Below are 25,811 nucleotides of genomic sequence, written 5' to 3'. Positions count from 1 at the left end.
AACAACGTTCAAAGATACCACGTACAATACAAATGTTAGCTATAAATCAACTACCATCAGAGATAACGTGATATTCTCGTACATAGGGGAAATGGCTCTAATGTTGGCCTATGGATCTAAGATTGGGCCCATCGCTAAAAATCTGGAGCACCGTCCCATGCTAATGGATATTTTTGGTCCCTATTGAAAGTTTAGTCGATTGTTGAATTTATACATGGGCCCAAATTAGGAGCATTTAGGCCGACATTAGATCCATTTCCCCTATATCTAAAAATTTCTATAGTAACATACTTTCATCTAATATTCCATTGTATTCGCAAATCGCGCTTGCTCTTCTGGGCCATCAAAAGGCAATAAACGTGTCATTCTTAATCACTGAAAACCAGTACCGCTCATACAAAACATATTCATTGGAGACTACTCTTGTCTCGACACTCGAAACGAATAGATACTATATACTGTTTGCCAGCCGAATAGCTACCGCTTATAATGCCGAGATAGGCAGATGAATGCAAAATCACGTTTTCTAATCATCATTATTTGCCTATGCGCGCGTACGGTACTGTTACCACTGCGTGATACGACAAACAGTTAGTTCCTAGTCGTCCGATAAGGAGCATCGCTTATCCAGCTATCTCAAACGTTGCCAAGCAATCATGTCCACCACCGTCAAGTTTGTAACTCCGGATTATCTGAACGAGGATCTTATTAGGAGATCACTCATCAAGGAATTCCATAGTGACGATATTGTGCTGGAAAAGTTTGAGATTACACCAGCTACCTCACCTGGGGATAATTATTTGAGCGATGTGTTTCGAATTCCTGTTAAGCTTCGGTATGATCTACAATAAAGATATTGTTTAGTTTTGTAAATCGTATTGAGATGTTTTCAACTGCTTGCAGCCGTTCACCGAAGGAGGAGATGATTGAAGAAATTTCTCTAGTGGTCAAGTGCCTTCCTGATACCGGCAATCGAGGATCGGTCATTGACGAGTTGAACGCGTTTCACAAGGAAGCAGAAATGTTCACCACTGTAATTCCTCAACTGTCGCGGATTGCTAGTGATGAATTTTTTGCAGCTAAGTAAGTAGTACATGTTTCATATTTCTAATATTTATGGTAACGGTCTTAGTAATTGCTGGTCATTAGGGCGAGTCAGCTTTAGAACCCCCGCTTTACAGTGCTCTTTTGATGTGTATTGAGGTGCCAAATGTGGATGAATTTGGAAGTTACGATCTGGAGTTCCGGGAGAACTTTAAAGTTTGTATGAGGAACGGAAAGGAACTATTCATTTGCTTTTTTCCATTGATTTGTTTTCCGTCGATCTTGTGTTCCGTACTGAGTACCAATGCTACCAACAGGGAGGCAGCTCCCACACCTGGACCCTACCTACAGACCCATCAACTCATGGACACCAACGGCTTCACATCAACGGAGATTTTATGCCTCAGAAAATGCCGACTGGGATTGAACCCAAGCCCTTTGGGTTGAGAAACAATCACGCCTAATACTATACCACCGGCGCCACTAAGCTCATGTACTTATACGCCTATAGATATGCGCGGATCAGCAATCAAAGCCGCAATTGACAGAGTGAATTGATACAAGCAAATGAATAGTTTCTTTGCGCTTCTCCTACTTTTCCCCATACAAAACAGTTTGAACAAATTTTGAAAAAAATTGGAACAATTGTGAAATCCAATCAAAATTGATTTAAAGAAACATTTTAAAACATTTAAAAAAATACTTGAAAAGTCCATGTTTCAAAAATGAGGTTCTGCGCGTGTGCTCAGCAGTGCTACAAAATTAAGATAATACACGGTGATATTGAGAATTCTGCTTTGGTCACTCATTTGAGCTAACAGTCATCGTCAAGGCAAACCATGTGAATTGTCAATGACAATGCTGTTAGTGACGAACATGTGTATAATTTTTTGTTAAATAAATTTGTAACGAAATTAAATGCCTTGAACAACACAATTACATGGAGCCGTTAGACATTATTGGACCTCATGAACAATTGCTTGAACTTCAAAATTGGTTAGATGTTCGAGTATCATATCGTAGCCTGTTTCCACCTTGATATATCTCTAATCAACTTGTCTTTCCACTTTTCTCAGATGCTTCAACGCAACGACAGTTCCCGAGCGAATGCTGGTTTTTCATGACCTCAAATCTCTTGGCTACACCATGGCCAGTCGTCACGCTGGACTCGACTTTGACCATTGTGCACTTATCATGAGGAAAATCGGAAAATTCCATGCTTCCTCGATGGCTTTCGCGAAACAAAACATGGATCTGATAAACAAGTTTTTTCACTTCAATATGTTCAACCCTGATGCGGAACTCAGAACCGATTGTATCAGCGTAGTCTTCGAGAAAGGCCTGGGAACGCTGATTTCCGTAATCGAGAAAAATTGGATCGATTTCAATCCCGTCATACTGGATAAATTGAAGAAACTCCATCCGGTGTACGTACAAAAGTTGGAGGCTTGTCTGACACAGAAGTTCGAAGATGGTTTTAAGGTGTTAAATCATGGAGATCTTTGGTGCAACAATATGTTGTTTAAATACGAATCAAACTCCGGAAAAGTTAAGGATGTCGTTTTTGTCGACTATCAACTAAGCTACTATTCCAGCCCGGGAGTTGATCTCAATTATGCCATATCCAATTGTCCCAACTTGGAGACACGAGCCCGTTCGAATGAGCTGATCAATATCTATCACCAGGCTTTAAGCGAAACATTGACATCTATAGGATACTCGAAGATTCCAACTTTGGCCGACGTACAGCATGAAATCAAACGAATGGAGTTCTTCGCACTAGTTTCCGTTGTTTCCATTCTTCCAATAACGATGATGGAAAAGACGGATACTATGGAGGTTAACTTCGAAAACATGATCGATGAGAAGCAGGCGGAACAGGCAAGGAACATACAGTATAACGGAAAGCAATATCAGGCGATCGTGAAACCGTTGTTGAAGCAGTTCGATCAGAAACAATTGCTGGATGTTTGAAATATATTCGCTAATGAAGTTATTGGCTGGCTTTATATTATTTATCAGAATCAGTAGGGGGAGGAGGGGCATAGTGAGCGTCCCGCAGTTTGGCTCTGGATCTCCGGCTGCATGAAACAAATCAACTGGTGGTAGGTTCAATATCATTATGATATTGATCCTACCACCAACCAATTTGTTCCGAACGGCCGGAAGTCCAAGTTGGTGCACGGGACGCTCACTATGCCCCTCTTACCCCTATACCTTCAACGAAATGTCGATTTAATGTATGACGCTAATAAAGTTCATGATTTCCATTATTATCCTGGATTTAATTTCTACGAGGAATTTGTGAAATGTGGGACAAGGATTGGGACCTCCCTAAGCTCAGTAGGTACAGGTGCAGCTATAATACAAGACCATGCTGGAGGTGACAGAGAGTCACGTGACTCGCAGAATTAGGGGGACTCTCTTTGTATTTGTTGGTTTCCTATAGATTTCGAAATTGAACGAAGACGTTTCCCTGATGATGAGAAGATCTAAGAAGGGGAGTTTGCCGCCTCTCTCTTCTTTGTGAGTAAATTTGATGTCCTTGTGAACGTTGCTTATGGCCTCCAACATTTTTGATAAATCAAGACCAACAATTGAAATGGCCTTAACTCCATTTTGTAAACAAACCTTGTAAGGCCATTTTCTCGCGAACCGAAACCTTCATTGGCAAACCTAAACCACAATCGGGTAGAGGAGAATTTCCCCTACCTGTCCATTATGTTGGTTTGCCTTTGCGGACTTCGGTTTGGCCATTTCAATTGTTGGTCTTGAAATCTTCCCTTTTGACAATGCTAAAAATGTCATCCACGTAGGGGAGAATGGTATACAACGCACCCCCTGGGCAGAACGCACCAGCTGACTTTCATTTGTGTTTTTCATGGCTTTTAAGTCACTTTTTTGTTGTCTTATCAAGCAGCACTTCAAGCATAGCATCTGAACTCAAAATCCTGCAAGATAAATCCTAGAATTGGATTAAAAATTCCAAGAAAAACTCAAAATAAAATGAAAAAGTGCGTCTTACCCCGGGGGTGCGTTATGTACTGTTCTCCCCTACCTATACCAACACTTGGGCAACGAATTCCTATCCTCCAGAATATTTTCTAGGTTCTAAGTTCATGATTCCCATTATTATCCTGGATTTAATTTCTACGAGGAATTTGTGAAATGTGGGACAAGGATTGGGGCCTCCCTAAACTCAGTCGGTACAGGTGCAGCTATAATACAAGACCATGCTGGAGGTGGCGGTTTCGATTTCCGGTCCGGCCTAACCAAACAACCAGAAGTCGTAGCAATACATAGCTAGAATAGTAAAATACTACAGATTTAGTCTAAATCGCTTATAGGAATGAATTTCATCGCAAACTTTTGACCTTTATACAAGGAGTAAGTCACTAAGCACTAAGCAATTTTTGTATAAATATGAGAAATGGGGATTGTGTCCATCAGAGTGCCCCCATCTCTGGGTATTTTCGTAACGAGTATCACTCCATTGTCGTATCGCATGTGCTCCATTTTGCTGCTCTGCTTTCACTTTTACTTCACCTCCATGTTGACTCCATGGTACCGAAAAAGATATAGATAAATTATTTTTTTTCCTTGATTTGTTTTCCGTCGATCTTGTTTTCCTTGCTGAGCACTAATGCTACCGACGCCAGGGAGGCAGCTGCCACACCTGGACCCTACCTATCGATCCATCAACTCATGAACCGGGGACCAACGGCTTTACTTCCCTTCCGAAGGAGGGCGTGATCAGAGATGTTATGCCTCAGAACATCCCGGCGGCGCCGACTGGGATTGAACCCAGGCCTGCTGGAGTGAGAGGTAATCACGTTTACCACCGGCGCTGCTATATATACATTATTAGCAATGCTGTGATGACATTTGATTGTTCATAAAATAAAATGGGAGTTCGGCCAACGTATTTCACTCAGTCCCAGGATTTCGAGCTTCCTGCGTCGCACCTGTTGTAGCAGCTTACCCTGCTGAGCTCTCCTCACTGTTGAATTTTATCAAGCTTAATAACTTCAGATTGTCATCGGCAAATCGCTGTATGAAGGGTCTTTTCCTTGGGACAGTTAAGAGTCTACTTCCAACAACTTAATCAGCCAATGGTCAGAAAACGAGCCATCCAACAGGAAGATGGCCCAATGAATGGGGAGAAGAGCCTGCCCTTTATCCACGAAATGTTAGCAACCGGGAGTTGACATCTTCTCTCTCCCCAGCTAAATTGCTTCAATTGGATGCCCTGATAGTCCCTCCTCATCCCCATTTTTTGATATATAGTAATATTGTAATATCACCGAATCGAAGCTTCGAGTGAAAACGTTCTCCGGAAGAGGCACTTCCAATTTCCGACAGGACAATAATTTCTACTGGATTGGAGTATGATGAGGACTCGGATGAACCACAGGTGACGGTGGTAAGTAGACGAAGCGAGCGTGCATCATCAGAGGAAACTGGTCCAGCTGCTCTTCAGATTCTGATGAACGTTTCCGGGAGGGGTTTTTTCCCGAAAGCCATCGACTGAGTCAAAGATGCGTCGCCAGCGTTCTAGTGGTAGGAAAGCTAACACCGGTGAAGATTCTCACACACCTCCGAACATGGTCCGAGTGATCATCGAAGACGAATTTATCGATGTCAGTAACGATGAGGAACGAATCAAGGAAGTGAATGTCAGTTGGCTGATCAACGAAGTGGTGAAGCGTTCGGAATCAAACATGGTAAACAACCACTGATCAAACTACTACGGCCAGACGGTGGCCTTTGTATGGACACCGATCCCCTTACGACCTTCTGTGCGGCTCGGATCAGCGTTGCCAGATTGTTTTCATGATTATCGGTATCAAATGATAAAAAAAATCGGTATTTATCGGTATTCACTATTTTTTTTTTTTTACTTAAATCGAAAGATGTACTTTCTATGTAACTTGCAAGAAACTTCTGAGAAATATTTGAATTAGTCTCTTAATGGTACCAACAAAACTTCCAAAAGAAGAATAAAAAAAGATCTTGTGGAGGAAGTTTGAAGGAAGTTCTAAAAAATGTTTAACAAACATCCAATGGGGATCTTCCAAGACAAATATTGAGAAACTTCTGGTAACATTTTTTAGAAACTTTCGGAAAAAAAATCCAGAAGCCAGAAAAGTTTGGAAATCGGAAGCCAATCCTGGAGGAGCCATTTCCAGGGGAAGTTAGGAGAAGCTCGGAAAAACCTTCCAATAAGGCAGAAAAAACCTACGGAGAGTGACTTATGGAGAAACTTCCAGAAAATATCTGGTAGAAATAGATTTCTGGGGGATGTTAGCACAATATTATCTGAAGTTCCTCACATGCTCAATTGATCCAGCCATTTTCCTAATATTCATAAAACATCCCTGAAAATTTCACAATGTTCCTGAAGTTTTCGGAACTCAGGAATGTTTGCACTTCGAAATATCTCATACTCGGAACTCCTTGAAAGTTCTTACAATTTCCCTAAATTTAATGGGGCTGTTTTGAAGTTCTCTGATCATCCTCGAAGTACTCGTAACCTCCTTGATTATTATGGAACTACTGGAAAATCTCTTATCTTCTGTAAAAGTCCCTGGATCTTCTTAAGGGCTTTCAATTTATTTATTTTTTCAAATTAATGAACATCAGCATTAAAGTTCTCTTAACTTCCTGCTATTTTTTTTAAAGTTCTCGAAACAGCCGGTAAAAAACACAGAACTTTCCTTAAAATGTTCTCACAATTTTCTAATGTTCATATAACTTCCCTTACGTTACCAAAATTTTCATGAACATCTCGGATCTTAACTGAAGTTTTTGGAACTTATTTAAAGGTTCAGAAATTTACTTGAATTGACCACTTTGTCAAGCAGTTTTGGCGTGAGTCCAGTCTTCGGAAAAACTCAAAAACTCAAATCTCATGCATGAGTTTATGCGCCTATGAGTTTTGCCTTGCAAAATTCAACGTCGCAAAAATCACCGATGAGTTTTCAGGTTCAAAAATGCATTGCTTTATATTTTGGCGTTATTCATTGTTATTACTGTTGTTTGTGCATCAGGGGTTGGAAAACTAACACAACATGCATAGTCATGATATCAATTGACGTTTGAGTGGTTTTTATGAGTTTAAAGCTGGAATGATTTTTCGGCGTTGTGAGTGTTAGAGCGTGAATTTTCATGAGAATCTCAAGCGTGAATTTTGTTTGCCGCATTCGCACGCGAGTTTATTCTCGCAGGGAGGCTCAATGAATGAGATCTGAGAATGATTTTCCGAACACTGGGCGTGACTTTCTACCAGCTATTCCACAAAAATGGACCAACTAATTTCTATTATTTTATGAAACGCACAAATGATGGCTACTTTTCTCGTGGTTCTAGAAGAAAAAATCTCAAAATAATGTTTTTTTTTTTAAGTTCAGGTGGTAGTAAACGTCATTTTGAGTGCTCGAATGAAGTGGTTAATTTATTTTCACTAATGCTTCCCTAAAGTTATCTCAATCGATCATATCATTCGAGCAGTTGAAAATGACGTTTCCTACCACTCTAACTTTACCGTGGAACCATTTTTCTATATTTTTTTCTTCTAGAACCTCGAGAGAATAGGGTATTATTTATGCTAACCTTGAAAAATCTCGCATTGATGGCTACATGTTCTGATAATAGCTGGTAGAAGGTCATCCCAAAACTGCTCGAAAATATTATTAATTATCCTGAAACAAATGGAGCTATCCTGAAAACCATTAAATTTCTTTGGAGTTCTTTGGGCTTGTGAAGTTTCCAAAATATTTCAGTTTCCTTAAGTTCATTGGAGTTCTCTGGGCTTTCCTGAGATTTCCGGGTTCTTGGATTTGAACAGAAGTTGATGAAACTGTCTTTAGTTTATCTGAACCTACCCAAAAGTCCAAACTATTCTGAAGTTTCAGAACTTCTGAAAAGTTCCTGAAATTTTCCTGACACTAATGGAACCGCAATAAAACTCTGGAACCATTTCTGAAGTTCCGGAGAAGTTGAAAAACTGACGGGAGGAGACGGAATAACCTTTCGAGCGAAGCCAGAAGAAGCTTCCAAGGGAAGTCGAAATCGCTTTCTAGAAGGAATCGGAAAATAATTTACATGGTAAGGTGGACGGAAATTCCTAGGGAAAGTTGGTAAAAACTTCGAAGGGAAGATTTCATAAATTTCAGAAAGTTCAAAAATTAACGTTTTATGGACTTATTTTTACACTGAATAAAAGTATTTCTCGATTTTCAGAAATTACTGGGATGGAGCCATCAGCTGTTTCTCGACTCTTTGGTTACCAAAAACAGCGAGGAAATGGAAGCATTAGTCGAAAGAGCATAAAGCATAAGACATTTTTGAAGATGATTTTTTTAGAGCAGGCTCAAAAATTGTGATTTTCAAAAAGATAAAAGTCTCTCACAATAGTTTTCTCTGAAAATTCAGTGCGGGCAGGCAGTAATGATTTTGATTAATAAATACAAAATCGGTATTAATCGGTATTGTAACTCAAAAATCGGTATTCTGAGAAACCTTATCTGTATATCGGTATCAAGTTTGAATATCGGTATAAATACCGATAAACCGGTATGTCTGGCAACGCTGGCTCGGATTCCATAATCAATTCGTACCTCATAGAGTTCGAAAAGCTGTGTTCGGATCAGTTCTACGAGGATAATTGCAAACATTGTGGAAATGGTTACCGAACTGCTCCAATCGCTGGGCACCATGGAAAACACCGGTACCCGAGCAAAGTCGGTTAACAAAATGAAAGCAAATCGATATTAAAGATTGCAGTTCCTATCATAATGAATACTCATTTTGATTTCAATTGTCACGACATTAGTCTGATATCATATTGTGCTTTCATTATGCAGTCAAGACATTTTAAATGAAAGCAACTTAACTTGAAGTTCTGCTGTTAACGTCTTGTTTAAGATTTAAGTTAAGCTTATCTGTCGTTGAACTAACGATTATTGTTTAATTGTTTTGTTTAACACATTTTAGGTCATTCGCAACCAACCCGAGGTGACATTTGAGCTCAAGTCTTTCAGCGTGAGAAGCTTGGATGCTAACCATTTACACCAGGCCCGTATTCAGTCAAACATTATGAATGCAAAATCAGTAATCAAATTGATTTCATTGAAAGCAGGATTAGTTTTCCGTTTGCTTCAACAGTGTAAAATTTTGCTCTCATTTTTGATGTGTTAATCGTTAAGTCAACCAAAATGAGATCAAATGGAGTATTCAAAGTAAGTTACATCATAACAGCAAATTCTGATTTCAATTTGATCTCTAACTTTGCTCGGGTAGCTTTACACTTCGCCGGGACTTCTTCTCCGCCAAGCCTATAAATATTGTATTTCAAGCGCTGGGTTACCAGGGTCGTGTCTGAGAGCTTAACCTAGCCCTCAACCAACTCACCTATGTTGACTTTCAGGAGCTCACCTTCAATCACTACAACTGATCAATCAACATCTTACAATTCCACTTAACCTCCTTCGGCTGTGATTTCAACTCCGTCACGAATCTCCCCGCCCCAAATCGATCTACCAACGTCTTCAACGTTCCCTTCACTTCCTCCTTCAGGGTCTAGCTCTCCCCCACTAACCAACTCACTAATCACATTCCGAATCGGCATTATGACCAGTAGCAGTCCCTTCATGGTCATCTTTTCATTTAGCTTCCGGAACGATGGGGGTGGCATGGGGGTTCCATACTTCGATCAAACTGTTCTGAAACACCAAAACCTTCCGGACCAAATGTTTGAACAGCACAACAGTCTTCCGACTCCAGCACCATCTGTAAGAATTACAGTATGACCCCCAGATTACAGTTGTACTTGGCAACGATCATCGCCTCGATGACCTCGTCACTCTAATGTTTTTATAGAGTCGGTGTATAATGAGTCACGCCAAGAGTGAAGCCAAGACTACCTATTGAACTGTCAAACCGGCTACCTATCGTGCAAAGTAAACAAACATTACGATGCTATGAAAGGTCCACGAAAGGTATTGCAATAAAATATAAAATAAAATTGAAGAAATGATCAAAAACACGTTTGCTAATGATCAGTAATGAGAATTTCTACTATTGTTTGATAAGATAATTTGACAATCACTGATATAATCACCCCTATTCTGTGTTTCGTTTCGAACGGGGTTCTCATACAAAAAAATATTTTTTTGTATGAGAATTTCGTTCGAAGCGAAATACGGAATAGGGGTGAATGATTCACTACACCCGCAATTTTTTGCTCTCGCTAGAAGTCATTTGAAGTTGATGTAGAAGTCCTCTGTTGCCAAGTGAAAAGAAAGGGAATCCTTCGAAAACCGTGATGCGAGTTCAACTGTTTTTCTCTTGGCGTGACTCATTATACACCGACTCTAGTTTTGAAAATATGAGCGCTGTGAGGAATCCATGGTAGAACTTCGCCGGAAATTCACGGTTGAAGTTATGAAATCAAAAATTGGATTGTGTCAACAACAATGATTAACATTTTGACGCATGCACAGAGCAGGCGCAGATATAGTACAGTGTTGCCAGTAACTTTAAATATCATGAAAATTTCTAACCAAGGGTGCCAATGAAAGTGCCCAGGTGTGTCCATCTGTATTTTTGGCATAATGTGCGGAGGTGCACATGTAGATTGAGGTTAAAGAAACGCCACTGCATATTGCTATTAAAGATCTGCCAGCAACGTTTACCGAACGTATCCTAAGGGTTTACCCTCACCACTAACAAACCTTCAAACTCCGGTGACACTTTTGAGAGGTCGTAGACTTCTCTGCATCTCTCTTAAGTAAGTCTCCAACTAACAATCCTTCCACAGATCTCGATGGTTGGAGATAGTGGTACTGTCATCTAGAGGCCGAGATCAATCTCACATCTCGGTTAATACAGTAACGGACAGAGGTAGCAATACACTCAAATAATGGTCTAGGACTTGCTCCAATAACGAATTTGTGCAACTTGCTCAAATTATTATTATTATTATTATTACTATTATGGCGTTCGGGATAGTGGCATTCGGTGTAATTTCATAGCATCGATTAGCTACCCAGGCCTATTCTGCGCGACGTGTGAGGTCACTTGTGAAGAGACATTGCCACCTCCGGTGAGGTGACTCTCCGTGCAAATCAAATGGAGAGTAGCCTCACCCGAGGTGACAATTGTCACTTCAGTGTTACTTTATCTCACGCGCCGCGCAGAATAGGCCTAACGATCTCCATTGAAAAAAATCAGTTTTGACAAAATCGGGAATGGGACCCTTGGGATGAGCGGCAGAACAGGTATAATTAAACTCTCTATTAAAAACTGTGGATGCGCTCAATGGCGTAAAATTCCATTATGTAAGGACATAATAGCCAAAAAAAGACACAAGGATTTACAGATAAGTTCAGCAGCACAATGAATCTTTATTAGAACGCTCACAGAGCATCAATACACACAATTTCTATCAATTAACGATACCTCACAACTCATCGTTTAATTCGTCCAGAACTATGAAATTTTTCACATCCATCCAGAATCTCAACAAAAAGTTGGCCCATTTCTCAAAGTAACTTTCTTCTATCGGGACAGTAAAATCCTTTTTCAATTCATACCCATACCAAATGGCCATCAATTGGTGATAATTCACCAGCAATGTGATGGCAAGCAGTAACACGATCATCAGTGCCATAATCCCATTCCAAAAAGCCGCCCACGGAAAGCCCCGTTTAGGCTTACGATCACTGCATTCTTTCTCGCAGATGTTAACGAAACTACACCGGCTTGCGATTTTCTGCACACGATCGCCCTCGCGAGTTGTTGAACTGGGCATATTATTTTCCTCGTGAATGTAATTGAATATCGCTTGACTCTGAGATATCTGTAGGGTGCTTCCGTCAAAGCTATTGTCACCGACCAGGAAGCTTGATGGTGGTTTGTTAGAAATTTCCGTTAGTGTTGCCGTAGTCGAATTATCCAAGCTGACCGTCTTGATGGTTCGGATGGTGACTGAGCCATCTCGCTGCAGGATCTCCTGGCTGACTTGCCTGAAAGTTAAATCCCCGTTACAATGTTGCTACTAAGCGCTAAAATGTCTTAAGTAAAACAACTTACTGCCTTAACAAACGGTCGTCGGTAATGGCTAATGGTTCAGATTGAACACAAAGGATTTCTTTATTGGCAGTGGCTTCAGCAGTTTGCACTGCGACGGGGCAGTCATCTTTGGAAGATGATTTTTTCACTATGCGACCGTTCAGATCAAAAACTGCGGTCCGCGGAGCAGCGCTGGATGGCTTCAGAAAATCAGATGGCGATTTATCTTTTCGGGAGTCTGGTCGAGGGATTTTGGACGGCGTCATGGAATGCTGGCACTTGGCGGCGGTGGTCTCGATGGTGGAACACCTGAAATTACTTAGTTATGGGTAGAACAATGCGGAAAGTAAATTATTATACTTACTTTTTTGGAACAACCATTGTAAAAAAAATCTCAGCCAACAGATAGAAGTCCCATGTATATTTCGACATACAAAAAGTCTACGGTTGCTAAGATGCTTAAACAATACCAGAATCCGAAGGATTTGTTCTTACGCGATTTTTATTGCTTCGGTTTTTCAGATACAGCATTTTTTAAACACCATATTTTTCTTTGATTTTTTTCTGATTTTTTGAAACATGTTGCACTAAATTTGGGTGCAATTTGAGTTCACACGATCAAAAAAAAAAAATACGGACATTGTTAGCAAGACATCTTTGATTTTCAAAATCATCCTAAAGTTCAGAACATGATGCTCAACTAGGGTTACCATATCAAAAACTTGAAAAGGAGGACATTTTATTTGAGGTTTGGAGCTTAAGGAGGACAATGATACCTTTTCTTAACATTAAAGGAGGACAATGAGTTTTTATCAAACGTTTTAATAATATGTGCGATATTACAAAATTCACGATTTGCACAGGTTCAATTGAGATTTTAAATATATTGTAGTCGTAACCAGTTCAATTCATCTTCTCGTTATACTTCTGAAAAATGCATAAAACTAGCCTTCATAATTCATTTTTGATACTTGGAAATGATCTCGTCTAGCTTTTTTTTTTAAGGCTTTATTAAAGAGATTTTTAGCCTTAAGCTAGTTCATCTCTAATCTCGTCTAGCTGATTTGCATGAAAACTACAGTTTTACAGCCTTAAAACCATCCCAACATGTACAAAAATCAGGATACATGTCATCGCTCATTGACACCAACATGAAACATCAAAGCAACCTGTTTATTTTATCAAAGAGGCGCGTTTAGCGTTCTATACAAAAGAATTCCTATGATTGATATTATTCCTTACATTTCGCGCTTCGCGGGCCTCTTCGCTCTCAGTATGGCAGCAGCCTAAACAAATCAAGCGTAACTATTCAAATCGACGTATCTGCTTTTGTAAACAATCTCTTCAATCGACGATTTGTCTTAAATGCTAACTCACCCACGCAAACAAACACCATCATCAGGTAGGGAATCTTTCCCAGATACGTCGATTTGAATAGTTTTGCTTGAAATATCTAAAATTCCATAGAACCAGAACGTCAAAATCGAATACATGTTGGAATCAATCTGTGTGTGGCTGTGTTGCATTTGGTGAATTTTAACTTAAATTTGACGTATAGATAATTTTCTAATAAACCTGCTATTGTACCAGACATATTTCTGGCAGACCAGGAATCAATTTTGACAAACACCTTCTCGAAAATCACACGATCAACAACAGGGAGAATTTATTTTCGTCAAATTTAAGTAAGAATTCAGAAAAAGGGACCACAGTCTAAGGAATCAAATAAGCTCTGCAAACAACGCTCTTTGAAAACAATTTAATGAATATGTTACTGGAAAAATACAAGGATCTAAAAGGAGGACATTTTCGGGCAAAAGGAGGATGTAGAAAAATTATTGAAAAACGAGGACATGTCCTCCTTTAGGATACCATATGGTAACCCTATGCTCAACACACTCAACAAGGAATTGCGTCATGTCCCGAGCAAACTCCTGACAGGGTGCCTTCCATTCATTTTGACTAAAATAATGTTTTATGAGGTTGTGGAGTAATGGGATGTTATGATGATGTTTTGTAAGTGTAAGTAATAGGAGGGAAATGTAGAGTTTGTGTTTGACACATCAAACCTGCAAATTTAGCTTTGACAGAGTCACAATGAGCGTTTTTCTGATCGCCTCTTCGCGAAGAGTGAAGAGCGAAGAGTGGGTGAGATAAATTACAAAATCGCTTATTGCGACTATCATGTAGCAAAATTGGCAGGTAGGGATAGGAGGGGCGTGGTGAGCGGGTGGGGCGTGGTGCGCATCCCGTGCACCAGCTTGGACTTCCGGCCGTTCGGAACAAGTTTATTGGTGGTAGGATCAATATCATAATGATATTGAACCTACTACCAGTTGATTTGTTTCATGCAGCTAGAGATTAAGGGCCAAACTGCGGGATGCTCACTGTGCCCCACCTGTTCACTGTGCCCCTCCTCCCCTATGATGTGTCAAACACAAACTTAGCAATCTTTTCTTGTTGTTTACACAATCAAAGTATTTTCATAACGTCTTGTTACTCCATGGTTTCTTGAAGCATTTTTTTAGTCAAAATGAATGGAAAGCACCCTGCTCCTGAACCATTATTTATTTATTTTGTCAAGCAAAAGTAGACTACAGTTAGACATCATTAAACTATGTGGGATATATTATTGGCGAAAAAACATCCAGAGATCTCCAAACTATCTCGCAATCCATACCCTGATGCTCAAACGGCCCAAAAAAAGTCAACACGATGTCTCGACCCACAATATGAATCCGTGAAGCCCAACAAACCCCACCATCACGCCATGTATCTGTAGTTGAATTAACAAGTAGTTGAATATGATTCACAAAATTAGAGTGAAGATCCCAATGAGCCATAGGCTCGACGAGAAATTGCACCATGACCCAAATAAACTCATGAGTCCTGCGCTCGTAGAGCTTCATAGAGCCCACATGAACGTCCATTCACCGAAGAAGGAGTAAGAAGCCGCACTGATCGGAATCAGTTGCTCTTCGTGAGTCGCTGTGGGCCATCTATGCCAAGCGCGTCACCCTCGTTCGAAACAACATACAGCTCGCCAGTGTTATCCGTGTTGAACACCCTAAAAGCTCACCATTACTCAACGCCAAAAAATAGAGGATATAGGGTAGAGAACTACTTCGGCCTAATCGCCCATTTTGGGCCTATCGAGCAGAAAACTTAAAATAAATCCATGATTTCAGAGTTAAGAAGTCTATCATGCGTTTGGTACGATACTTTAGTTAATAAGCTACCGAACGAAGTCAATGAGAACGCGTAATATGAAGGTTTGCACCCATTATTCCCCAAAACAAAAGAAGCGCTCCGACCGAATCAATTTTTATCTTCATTCTAATAGGCCGAAGTCAATTCATTGGCGTTTCAATGCGTTAGGCCGAGTTTAGAATCCGTAGACCGAGTTTGGCGTCAAGAAGCAGTGTTAGACTTTTGACAATATCTCAACGATTGGTTTCTCTTTATCAAATCTTATGGTACGTACGGAAAAGTAAATAAATTTGGAAGCCATCAGTAATAATAACATTCCGTTTGGTGCTAAACAGCGCTAGATTAAGAAAGACTAAGTGCGGGTTGTGCTTAAAAGGCCGGAAATGGGGTAGTTAACTCTAATATAGAGAAAAGTTCAAAATACAGTTTTAACTGAAAGAACATAACAAACAACAAACTGTCCAATACTAGGCCCTGCCAACCTACGGCCCCTGCACGATAATGTGGGCCATCAGAATGGTTCGTCGGTTGCTAAGTGAAGTATTTCTCAAAATAGAGCAATATAGGGGAAATGACGGCTTCGGCAAGACAGACTATTTTCGGCAACCCAAATTGAAACACTATTTTCACTTGATTTTCTTACGAAAACACTTCGCTGATTGCATGCAAACGATTCTTTATGCTTTCAGCTTCAATTTGATTAAATTTTTACCACTGATAAAAAGCAATCTAGCAAGGTTTTCTTGAAATGCAACACACGCACTACAAATTGTAGCTGATTTCGAATTGCCGATAATAGAACAGCAGATTTACATGCAGTTCAAATGGAACGGTTGCCGAAGAAAAACTGGTTGCCGACAATACTCGCTCTCACTAGAGAAGATTGGAGCTTTGTAAAAGCGTTTCAAAACAGTTTTTGACAATTCTTTCGATTGAAATTGTTAGAGCAGCTGGCAGCAAAAGAATGTAAACAAAGAGAAAAAGGCTATAGAAAGAAGGTCGCTGCTTAGGTTGCCGAGAATACGTAAATTCCCATATTTCTCAATGTTTAAATGTTTTCCTTACGTAAACTTAATATCATCACCCATATTCCACATAAAAATCAAATACAAATGTTTATGTACGGAAAAAACGAGAATGTAGGTGTATATCCACCGATAAACCCTGAATCTTGGCCACAGGGGATTGTGTACAGAGAACTCGAGGATACTCAGGCGAAAAACAATGTATGGCTACCTCCTGATATCCCAGCACTCACTGCTGTTTTAGAGACTATTCCCGGTGGCTCTCCATCGGGCACACCGTTTGGGACACCAGCACCTCTCGATATGCCAGCCCCTTTAGGTACACCCAGTATAACAGTCACCCCTTAATCCCCTCATCTGACGAATCAACAATGCCCCCGAGACGCACCGTAGAAAGCCTTATGGAAGTCCCCGATCGCCCCAACACAATCCCGCCTACTGCCGCCTTCGTTCAACATAGTCGTCTCGGCCCTGTAGTTGGTGGTGGAAAGGGGCTCTTCCACCATACTTGCATAGGCAAGTACCTCTGTGATTTAAGTTTATGGTTGCGTGATGAGTTCTCCCAAACTCAGGTTATCCTGACCCCGGTCCAAAGCGAATTTTCGGTGACGCCTTCTGAAAATCTCTTGAGCCAAATTACTTCTCTACCAGGACGCACCGTAGAAAGCATTTTGGGTGTCCCCAGTTCCTCTAAATCAGTCGCGCCTATTGCAGCCAGCGTTCATTCAAGTCGTCCTGGCCCTGAGTTTAGGTGTGGATTGAGGGTCTCCCAGCTTGCTATATTAGGCAATTACACACTTGATAGCGAACTTTCACTGCCTGATGATGATCATAATTCCAGTGTCTTCAACTGACCTCAAACATCTGCCAGTCGGCAACATGGAGCCATCACAGTCAACTGCTCTCCGGGACGCATTCTTGCCGTCTGGAAGCCCCTATTCCGCTCATCGCAGTCGAGGCCCTCCTGCCAGCGACCAGCAGTCGTCCCGGCCCTGCGTTTTAGATGGGAGAAGCGGTCTTCCACATTCCTGTTATTGGCAATTGGCAAGTATGATCAACCGACGAGCGGTCCTACTCGAACATCCTTCCTCCGTCAAGTGGCATCTACCAGCTCCCAAATGCAACTACACGCTGAACCTTCCATTGTTCCCGAACACCGGAGGTCGGACATAACGATTTACTATCAGAACGTTGGCGGTATGAACGGCCTCGTGGAAGATTATCATCTGGCCGTCATGGATCACTGTTACGACATTTTAGTTTTGACCGAAACATGGCTCAATTATCGAACCATTTCAAACTATGTCTTTGGTGCTGGCTACGAAATATTTCGCTGCGATCGAAACACGAATAATAGTAGGAAAACTACTGTGGGAGGCGTCCTTATCGCAGTTAATTCCAAGCTGAAAGCCGAAGTTATCGAGAACGATTCCTGGAACACGGGTGAACAAGTGTGAGTGGCTATTCAACTTGGTGATCGTTAATTGCTTCTCTGTGAAGTGTACATCCCTCCAGATCGAACCCGTGACTTGGAGCTTATTGACGCACATTGTCGATCCGTCTTGGTCACTTCAGACAAAGCAGGCCCTTCCGACGAAGTTATTGTTCTTGGCGATTTTAACCTACCGGACATTGCATGGACTCCAACCCATAGTGGTTTCTTTTGTCCTGATCACGAGCGTTCATCTTTCCACGCAGGAAACATCCAGCTCCTGGACAGTTATAGCAACAATCAATACGAAACTAACGATTTTAAATTGGCTTACTACTTGACTAGAATATTGGTCCCAAGCAAACGATTAACGTACCCCATTCTAGTCAAAATTCTAGTACTGCACAATGTTTGTTTTGATTCGCTATGAAAGTTTGACAGATGAAATGAGGGGTTAGTGGATTTTCCTATGTTTCGAGGGGTGCATCGATTAACTTGGGACCGAAGATAGTACCAGAGCTGAGCCAAAAAGTTGAGCAAGTTTCTTCGGGACCTTCTAGTCTTAGAGTTAACTCTATGGTTATAGTACCGCAATTCTGTCCCAAATCAATGGCCAATGAAAACAACCGCACCCTTGATCTCTGCTTTGTGAGTGCTCGTGATACAGCTCCTTTCCTCTCCACGGCACCAGAACCTTTAGTCAAGGAAGTGCATCATCACCCTGCTTCTGATCGAAAATAATATTGTACCAGCACTCCAAACGCTGTGTCATATGACTTCCGTAGAGCTGACCATCGCAGTATTGTCCATGAGCTCTCTAACCTAGATTGGGAGCATATTCTAGATCATGTAGACGTCAACATTGCTGCACAAACCTTTTCTCACGTCTTGGCATATGTCATTGACATACACGTTTCCAAAAAGATCATCCATATCGACTCTCGCGTCCCGTGGATGACGAAAGATCTTCGCTCGTTGAAAAGAACTAAGAAGGCTGCTCTCAGAAGATTTACTTAACTCCGCACACTGCCGCTGAAATGCTACTATGTCAGACTCAACCACGAGTATAAGCTGTTTTCAACGCTATCAAAGGAGGATTCAACGGCGGCTAAAATCACACCCGAAATCCTTTTGGAACTACGTAAATGAGCAACGCAGGGAAGTCGGCTTACCCTCTTCCATGATTTTTAATGGTGAAACTGCTGGCAATCAACAAGACATTTGCAACCTGTTCTCAGCCAAATTTGCTAGTGTGTTTAAAGACGAGCAACTCTCCGCTAATCGCATTACTTTCGCGGCTAGTAATGTTCCTTTGGTCAACCAAACGCTCAGTATGGTTGAAGCCACTACAGATACGATTTATAGAGCAGCATCTAAACTTAAGACTTCAGCTAAGGCTGGACCCGATGGTGTTCCGTCGATTGTTCTTAAAAAGAACATCGCTTGTCTTTTAGATCCAGCAGATTCCAGCTCTCTCTTTCCGTCTTGCTGGAAGACTGCGGATATGTTTCCTGTTCATTAAAAGGGAAGCAAACGCGACGTAAACAACTACCGGGGAATCACGTCGCTGAGTGATGTATCAAAACTTTTTGAATTGGTTGTCATAGAGTCCCTAAATGCGCATTGCAAGCAATATCTAAGTATAAATCAACACGGATTCATAACTGGGCGTTCCACAACTACGAACCTGCTTTGCCTAACGTCTTACATCACAGACAGTTTGATTGCTCGGACCCAAACGGACGTAATCTACACAGATCTTACGACGGCCTTCGATAAGCTGAGCCACGAAATTGCAATCGCTAAGCTTGATACGCTAGGGATCGGTGGAAATCTTTTGAGATGGTTTCGTTCATACCTCACGGAGCGCCAACTGATAGTAACTTTGGGTACTTGTCGCTCAGCAAGCTTCTGCGCAAAGTCCGGAATACCTCAGGGTAGCCATCTGGGACCATTGGTATTTCTCCTTTACTTCGACGACGTTCACCATGTTATCACAGGGCCACTATTATCGCTTACTCGCCGACTGCCGTTCTCTCCAAAATCAGATTGACATATTTGCTGACTGGTGTAGTCTAAACCGACTGGTGGTCAACCCAACTAAGTGTACATTCATTACTTTCTCACGCACGAAACAACCGATTTTTTTCAACTACAAACTACTAGGCACGACTATCGAACGGGTGCATTGCGTGAAAGACTTAGGCGTTTTTCTAGACTCAAAGCTGACATACTCACACCATATATCGTATGTCGTCGACAAAGCACCCAGAACTCTTGGCTTTGTGTTCAATTGCTTCTATTGCTCTCTCGTACGATCTACGTTGGAATACTGCTCTGCAGTCTGGAGCCCGAACTACAATAATGGGGCTGAGCGAATTGAATCTGTGCAACGACGTTTTCTTCGCTTCGCGCTCCGTAAGCTGCCTTGGAGATACCCACTTCGTCTTCCAAGCTACGAGAATCGCTGCTAATTGATCAATGTCGAGCCCTTACGTATCCGAAGAGATGTTTTCAGAGCCTTAACCGACGCCGATACTCTGCAAGGAAGAATCGACTGCGAAACAATTCTGCAACAAGTGAACATTAATGTTCAACCTCTATCACTACGCAACAGTCTTATGCTGAGACTTCCACTTCTTCGAAGTAATTATAGCTTAGGGAGCGCTATTTACGGCTTGCAGCGAGTGTTCAACCGAGCAGCGTCGATTTTCGATTTCCACTTTACACGGAATATGCTTCGCCGAAGATACTCTGCCTTTTTTGCTGACCGAAAGCGCTTGACACCCAACAGCTAATTGTAAAATTTAAGACTTACACATTTTTAGTAACTTGACAATGCTTTCCTAGTTATTTTCGTTTGTAACTGTAGTCTGTATAATCTGTACTTTTTTATGTAGTCTGTAAGTTACCAACGGCTCCATCATATCATTCATCACACCAGCCATCATACCAGCCACAGTACAGCCAACAATTACATCAGTCAACACACCACTCTGCACGGTCAGCACTTCGGCCAACCACCCGATCATCGCACCAGCCAGCAGAGTCAACATTCTAACCAACACCTCGATCATCAGCCAGCGCAGTCAGCATTCCGGCCATTAACCCAGTCGATACCGCCCGATCGATGTCACACCTGGTCAGCACATTCACCAGGGTAAGCAGCCACGGAACCGAAGTCCACGATAAACCGCCAGCATAAGCAGCTCCGAGTAAACAACAACAGGAAATGCAGCATAGGCAGTTTAATAGGTAGAACCATTTTTATAATACCAAAATTGAATAAAGCTCACTTCAAGAGCAAATTTTCATTACGTCGAATGTAACAAAGGTAAACAAAGTCGAGCTATCAGTGTCAATCGATGCTCCTGCTACACTCAAAATAATTCACACGTTATTGTTACGTGAAAAATCACATAGAGTCACTCTATTTCCGCTTCTGTCAATTTTACGTGACACAAGTAGAGTCTACGTGATACTACATATGCATCAACGGAAATTCCTTTGGAAGTCGGTAGATTTTTTAATGAAACGTACGTGATTTACACATACACAAATTTTATGTGCATTTCACGTAAACCCTATAAGTGATTCTCACATCTGAAAAAATGAATGAGTTAGTTACAATATGGTGGCATTGCAATGTGCATGTTTACATTCCAGTGAAAATCTAGATAATTTTGTTACCTATTTATTTGCGTGGAGCAATTTCGTGTTGTAAGTATGATAATTAAACAAATTATGTATAGAAGTAAAAGTTATTGTACTTTGACTATATGTTTTTAGTATTACTTCTACGTGAAGTCAACGATTTACATAGTTGAAGATGCTAATTTCAAATAACAATCTGTAGTGGTGGTTTTTATACGATAGATGGAGTAGATGAAAGCATAGAGTCAGTGGTGGCGGGGGGGGGACACCCCTCACCATCCCTCTCCAAAGGGGGAGTTTGGTAAAGAGAGATGAAAAAACCGATTTGTACCTTCCTTAAAAAGTTGTCCTAGCTCGCTTGTCTAATATCTATATACAATCTTCACACTGCCGTACTCTAACGGAACTATCAATTCTATGCTTTCATCTACTCCATCTATCGTATAAGAATTGCCACTGCAGTCTGTTATTTGAAATTAGCATCTTCAGCTAAAAAAGTTATTGTTTTTTTTTTTGTTTCAGTATACCGGCAAGAAGCACCATGAATATGAATGCGAGTTAAACTCCCTTACATCATATGGTTGTAACCAAGTTTCCGTTACTTGTCCCGTTCGAATTTATGTTCCCCCTGTGTATATATTGACCGCAATAAAGATATATTGGAATCCATGAATAATTTAGAATCATTTGTAATGCAAAATCAATGATACATTTTATTTACTACGAAATTAAAATCATTGGAGACGATTATAAATTCCATCGACATAATCACGTAGCTTCTACGTGATAATCCAGTAACCATCTCGCTCACTCAAATGAGTGCTTCCATGTATGAATCACGTAACTCTTACGTGAAAAGTGCGATGGAAAAAATCTATGTATGTTTTCACGTAGCATTGACGTGAAAATTATTTTGAGTGTATTACACTATATACTGTCCGAATATAGGATCACATCCCATTTTTAAAATTATTTACCAGTCAAATTGCTTTTTGACGTAATCACCTTCCGATCAAAATAGTTTTCGATGTTACTTAAGTCACCCGATTTCGATGGAAATGCCGTTTGCCTTAAGTAACAGCGCAGAGAAACCAGTGAAAAGTGTACGTTCGTCGTTTCGCTTTCTCATTATTAAAGTGAATAAATAGAACTGTTTGTTGCTAAGATGATTTCGGTGGACCTAAAATGATAAATGGGCTGCACGTAAGGAAACGTAATTGATAATTCTCCCGAATATCCTGGTAAATACACTTTGACTTAAGTAACAATAGGGGCCACCAAACGACGTATAATAACTGACTCAAAAACCAGTATTTTTAGCATGAAAGCTAGCGATTTGCATTGGTATGATTAAAACCCGGCTAAATATGTTAAACATTGCTATCACTATGAGATTATACGTGTTTAATTGGAAATAGGAATAACTTTTCGGTCATCAAAACAAAACTTTATTTTTCTCGGATCGGTGCGAATGTTACTTACGACATAATGAAAATTTGATCTTGACTTGATGTTTAGCGTTAGTTGTGAACAGTTGTTTTTTTTTTAAAACGCGAATCCGAAGCTCCCGGTCGTAATTTGTATAATTTGTACTTTTTTTACAACACAACATTGGGACTATTTCTAGTCTGTTGATGCAAACATAACAAATAAACAAATAAACAAACCGACATAACACTTAATTCTGACTTATGCCCGAAAATCGTTAACGGCCGATTTAAATGTGCAGTGATCCGAACTGTCAAAACCATAGGATATTGTTTTCTAGATAAAAATAATTTCTCCAGAATAGATCAGACACGAACCAATTCATAACTTTTGCAAGCGGGTTCATAGCTTAGCTAAATATTTCCCGCAAACACGGAGCCAGATGTCAGTAGTGTGATTTGGTCAGAAATTTTATTGTTTTTTTTACCAGCACCTCTGGAGTACCTCAGGGAAGTAACCTGGGTCCACTTTTGTTTACGTTGTTCTTCAACGATGTAGCAGCTTTGTTGGGAGTTAAATGCAAGCTTGTTTATGCAGATGATCTTGAGCTATACGTCATAGTTCACTCGATTGTGGATTGCCATCATCCTCAAGCTCTGCTAGATTTGTTTGCAATAAGCTCATCATCAGCGTTCCAAAGTGTGCAGTGATGACGTTTCACCGCTCTAAGAGTTCAATCCTTTACGACTACTGCATTGACAATGTAACGCTTCGCAGAGTAGAACGTATGACTGATCGTGGTGTTCTTTTGGACCCAAAGTTGACCTTCAATCTTCACTATTCCTCGATCATCTTCATTTTCATTTTCATTTTCATTTTCAAGTACAGAAGGGGGTCATCGCTGTTCATACTGCACCAGGGTAGAGGTATAGATTTGGCATCACAGAATAATAACCACAGGGGTCAAATGAATCCTGTTTACGATACCGGATAGTAAGGAAAGCTGTTGAACATAGGGGATAGTCAGAGTAACAGCAATAATAGTGAAAGTTAGGAAAATAAGCAGGTAGAGATGGTTGATTTGCAATGGCTATCGACTCTGTTATATGGCCTACCGTATCAGATTCAAATTTAATGTCGTTTAGTATTGCGCTTATTACTTTTATCTTTATTCTAAGCAATCTCCTTTCATACTTGTTTGTTTTAAAGTGAACTGGATGAAATGATTGTTTTATCAAAATTATGTTAAAGTTAACTACTATTCATATTTGCTAATTAATACCTAAATGTAATTTTTAATTTTATGAAGATAAGTTGCTCAGAATAGCAGCCTGTAATTCCGTACTAGAATCCGCCTCCAATTTAATGTCTTTTGTGGATTCGTAGTAGCAAAGTTGTGCTAAAAGCTAAATAGTTACCTAAAAATACTACCTAAATCGTTCACAATCAGAGCCGGGCCACTGATGAAAACCAAAACTACAACCCTGAAAAAACGAATCGATATTTTCGAAGGCGAACACAACCTATTCTTGCTAGTGATTCTGTCCAATTGTTAGGTATCCAAATTATAGTCATTCGTAAATTTATTATTGAATATATGGATGAACTATCTATTATTGAATAACTATTATTTACGATAATTACATGAAAGAAATAACACATAAACTACAAACAAAACGTGACTACTAAAATCTCAAAAAGATATTCTCACAAGTATATTTCACGCAACCAGGAATCTCAAAACCATTAGACGCTATAATGATACTCTGCACATGTTAGACACAAGAAAAGGCCAAAAAGCAAGCGTCCGACACACAAAACCCGCCAAATCCACTGGCAGTCACAATCAACGATTCTACGAATCGCGAGCGCTCACGAATCATAAAACCGCCGACTGCGACACTCTGAAAGCGAAATTGACAGGCTCTATGCGTCAAACACCCGCCCTCCAATCTCCTCCCGCATCCAACAACACAAACCCCCATTACAACATCTAACGAATTCAAAACTCCGAAAATCACTCATCTATAGAAAGTGAGTGGAAGCAACCCTGCATGCAACTATTCTTCATGATACGCTTTGTCTGTCTATCTTTCTATTAGGCCTGTGGACATGTGTTAGCTTCGAAACTTCTAACCAAACTAGGAAAATTTTGAGATCACAAAAAAAAAAAAATCAAAGGTGATTACAAGCAAAATACATATTGATTATTTTACGCAAAATCGAGCAAGTAATATTAAATCTCTTGTATTGTATGCTAATGCTAATTGACTGTAACAAAAATAATATGCTTAAGTAAAATAAAATATTAATAAAATGATATGCAAAATTTACTAGAAGGTCATTACTTTATTGATGAGAAGGTTCTAATAAGCCCTCCCAGTTCCTCTGTATACAGAACAAATCTGATACTATAATCAGAATTGCTCAGTCTGCATGAAGCAGCCGATTGCATCAAGGAAGTTCTATTAACAACAAAGAATTAATCGTTTGAGGTATACTGAAGCATTAAGAAGGTGATATGTGTCACTATGGGAAATCATCAAATATAAAGAAATTAAACATAACCCTTTGCTTCAGTACCGTCAACCTCCATGTCCATGGGGAGGGCACTATTCCTCGATCATCTTTAAGGCGAATCGTCAACTGGGATTTATTTCGAAGATTGCACGAGATTTCAAAGACCCTCACTGCTTGAAGGCACTATATTGCTCTTTAGGGCCCATACTTGAGAATGCATCTGTGGAGTGTATAATTATATGGACGTATGCAAACAATGCTGTCGTAATGCGTTCTCGTACCGTCTGCCCCGCGATAAAATATTTCGAAGCTCCGAAGATCCGTATCTCCGCCAGCTTCTGGGCTGAATTTTATACAGGCGTTATCCTGATAAACTTTTATACTCACCGCGAAATAGTTCGACAAGGAAGAAATACACTCAGCGC

At 40.4% G+C, this 25,811-nt stretch overlaps 1 protein-coding gene across 1 annotated transcript; it reads left to right on the top strand.

Moving 5' to 3' along the window:
- Positions 1–479: 479 nt before the first annotated feature.
- On the top strand, positions 480–3,240 carry LOC135710240 (uncharacterized). The gene is made up of 3 exons (XM_065232761.1): positions 480–835; positions 904–1,083; positions 2,121–3,240. The coding sequence occupies exons 1-3, from the start codon at positions 657–659 to the stop codon at positions 3,016–3,018; spliced, it is 1,257 nt and encodes a 418-aa protein (XP_065088833.1). The 5' UTR covers positions 480–656; the 3' UTR covers positions 3,019–3,240.
- The last annotated feature ends 22,571 nt before the right edge of the window (positions 3,241–25,811 follow it).

Source organism: Ochlerotatus camptorhynchus, unplaced genomic scaffold (genome assembly GCF_037179485.1).
Source record: "Ochlerotatus camptorhynchus isolate MF236.1 unplaced genomic scaffold, CSIRO-AGI_Acam_v1.1 ptg000373l, whole genome shotgun sequence".
NCBI classification, from domain to species: Eukaryota; Metazoa; Arthropoda; class Insecta; order Diptera; family Culicidae; genus Ochlerotatus; species Ochlerotatus camptorhynchus.
The sequence above is the reverse complement of the archived record's forward strand: the minus strand, read 5'-3'. Positions and strand labels throughout refer to the sequence as shown.

Bases quoted from the DNA above. Each gene is read 5' to 3' on its own strand.
- LOC135710240 (XM_065232761.1), top strand. From the start codon at position 657: ATGTCCACCACCGTCAAGTTTGTAACTCCGGATTATCTGAACGAGGAT. The intron at 836-903 runs GTATGATCTACA...AACTGCTTGCAG, and splicing joins CGAATTCCTGTTAAGCTTCG to CCGTTCACCGAAGGAGGAGA. The intron at 1,084-2,120 runs GTAAGTAGTACA...CACTTTTCTCAG, and splicing joins GATGAATTTTTTGCAGCTAA to ATGCTTCAACGCAACGACAG.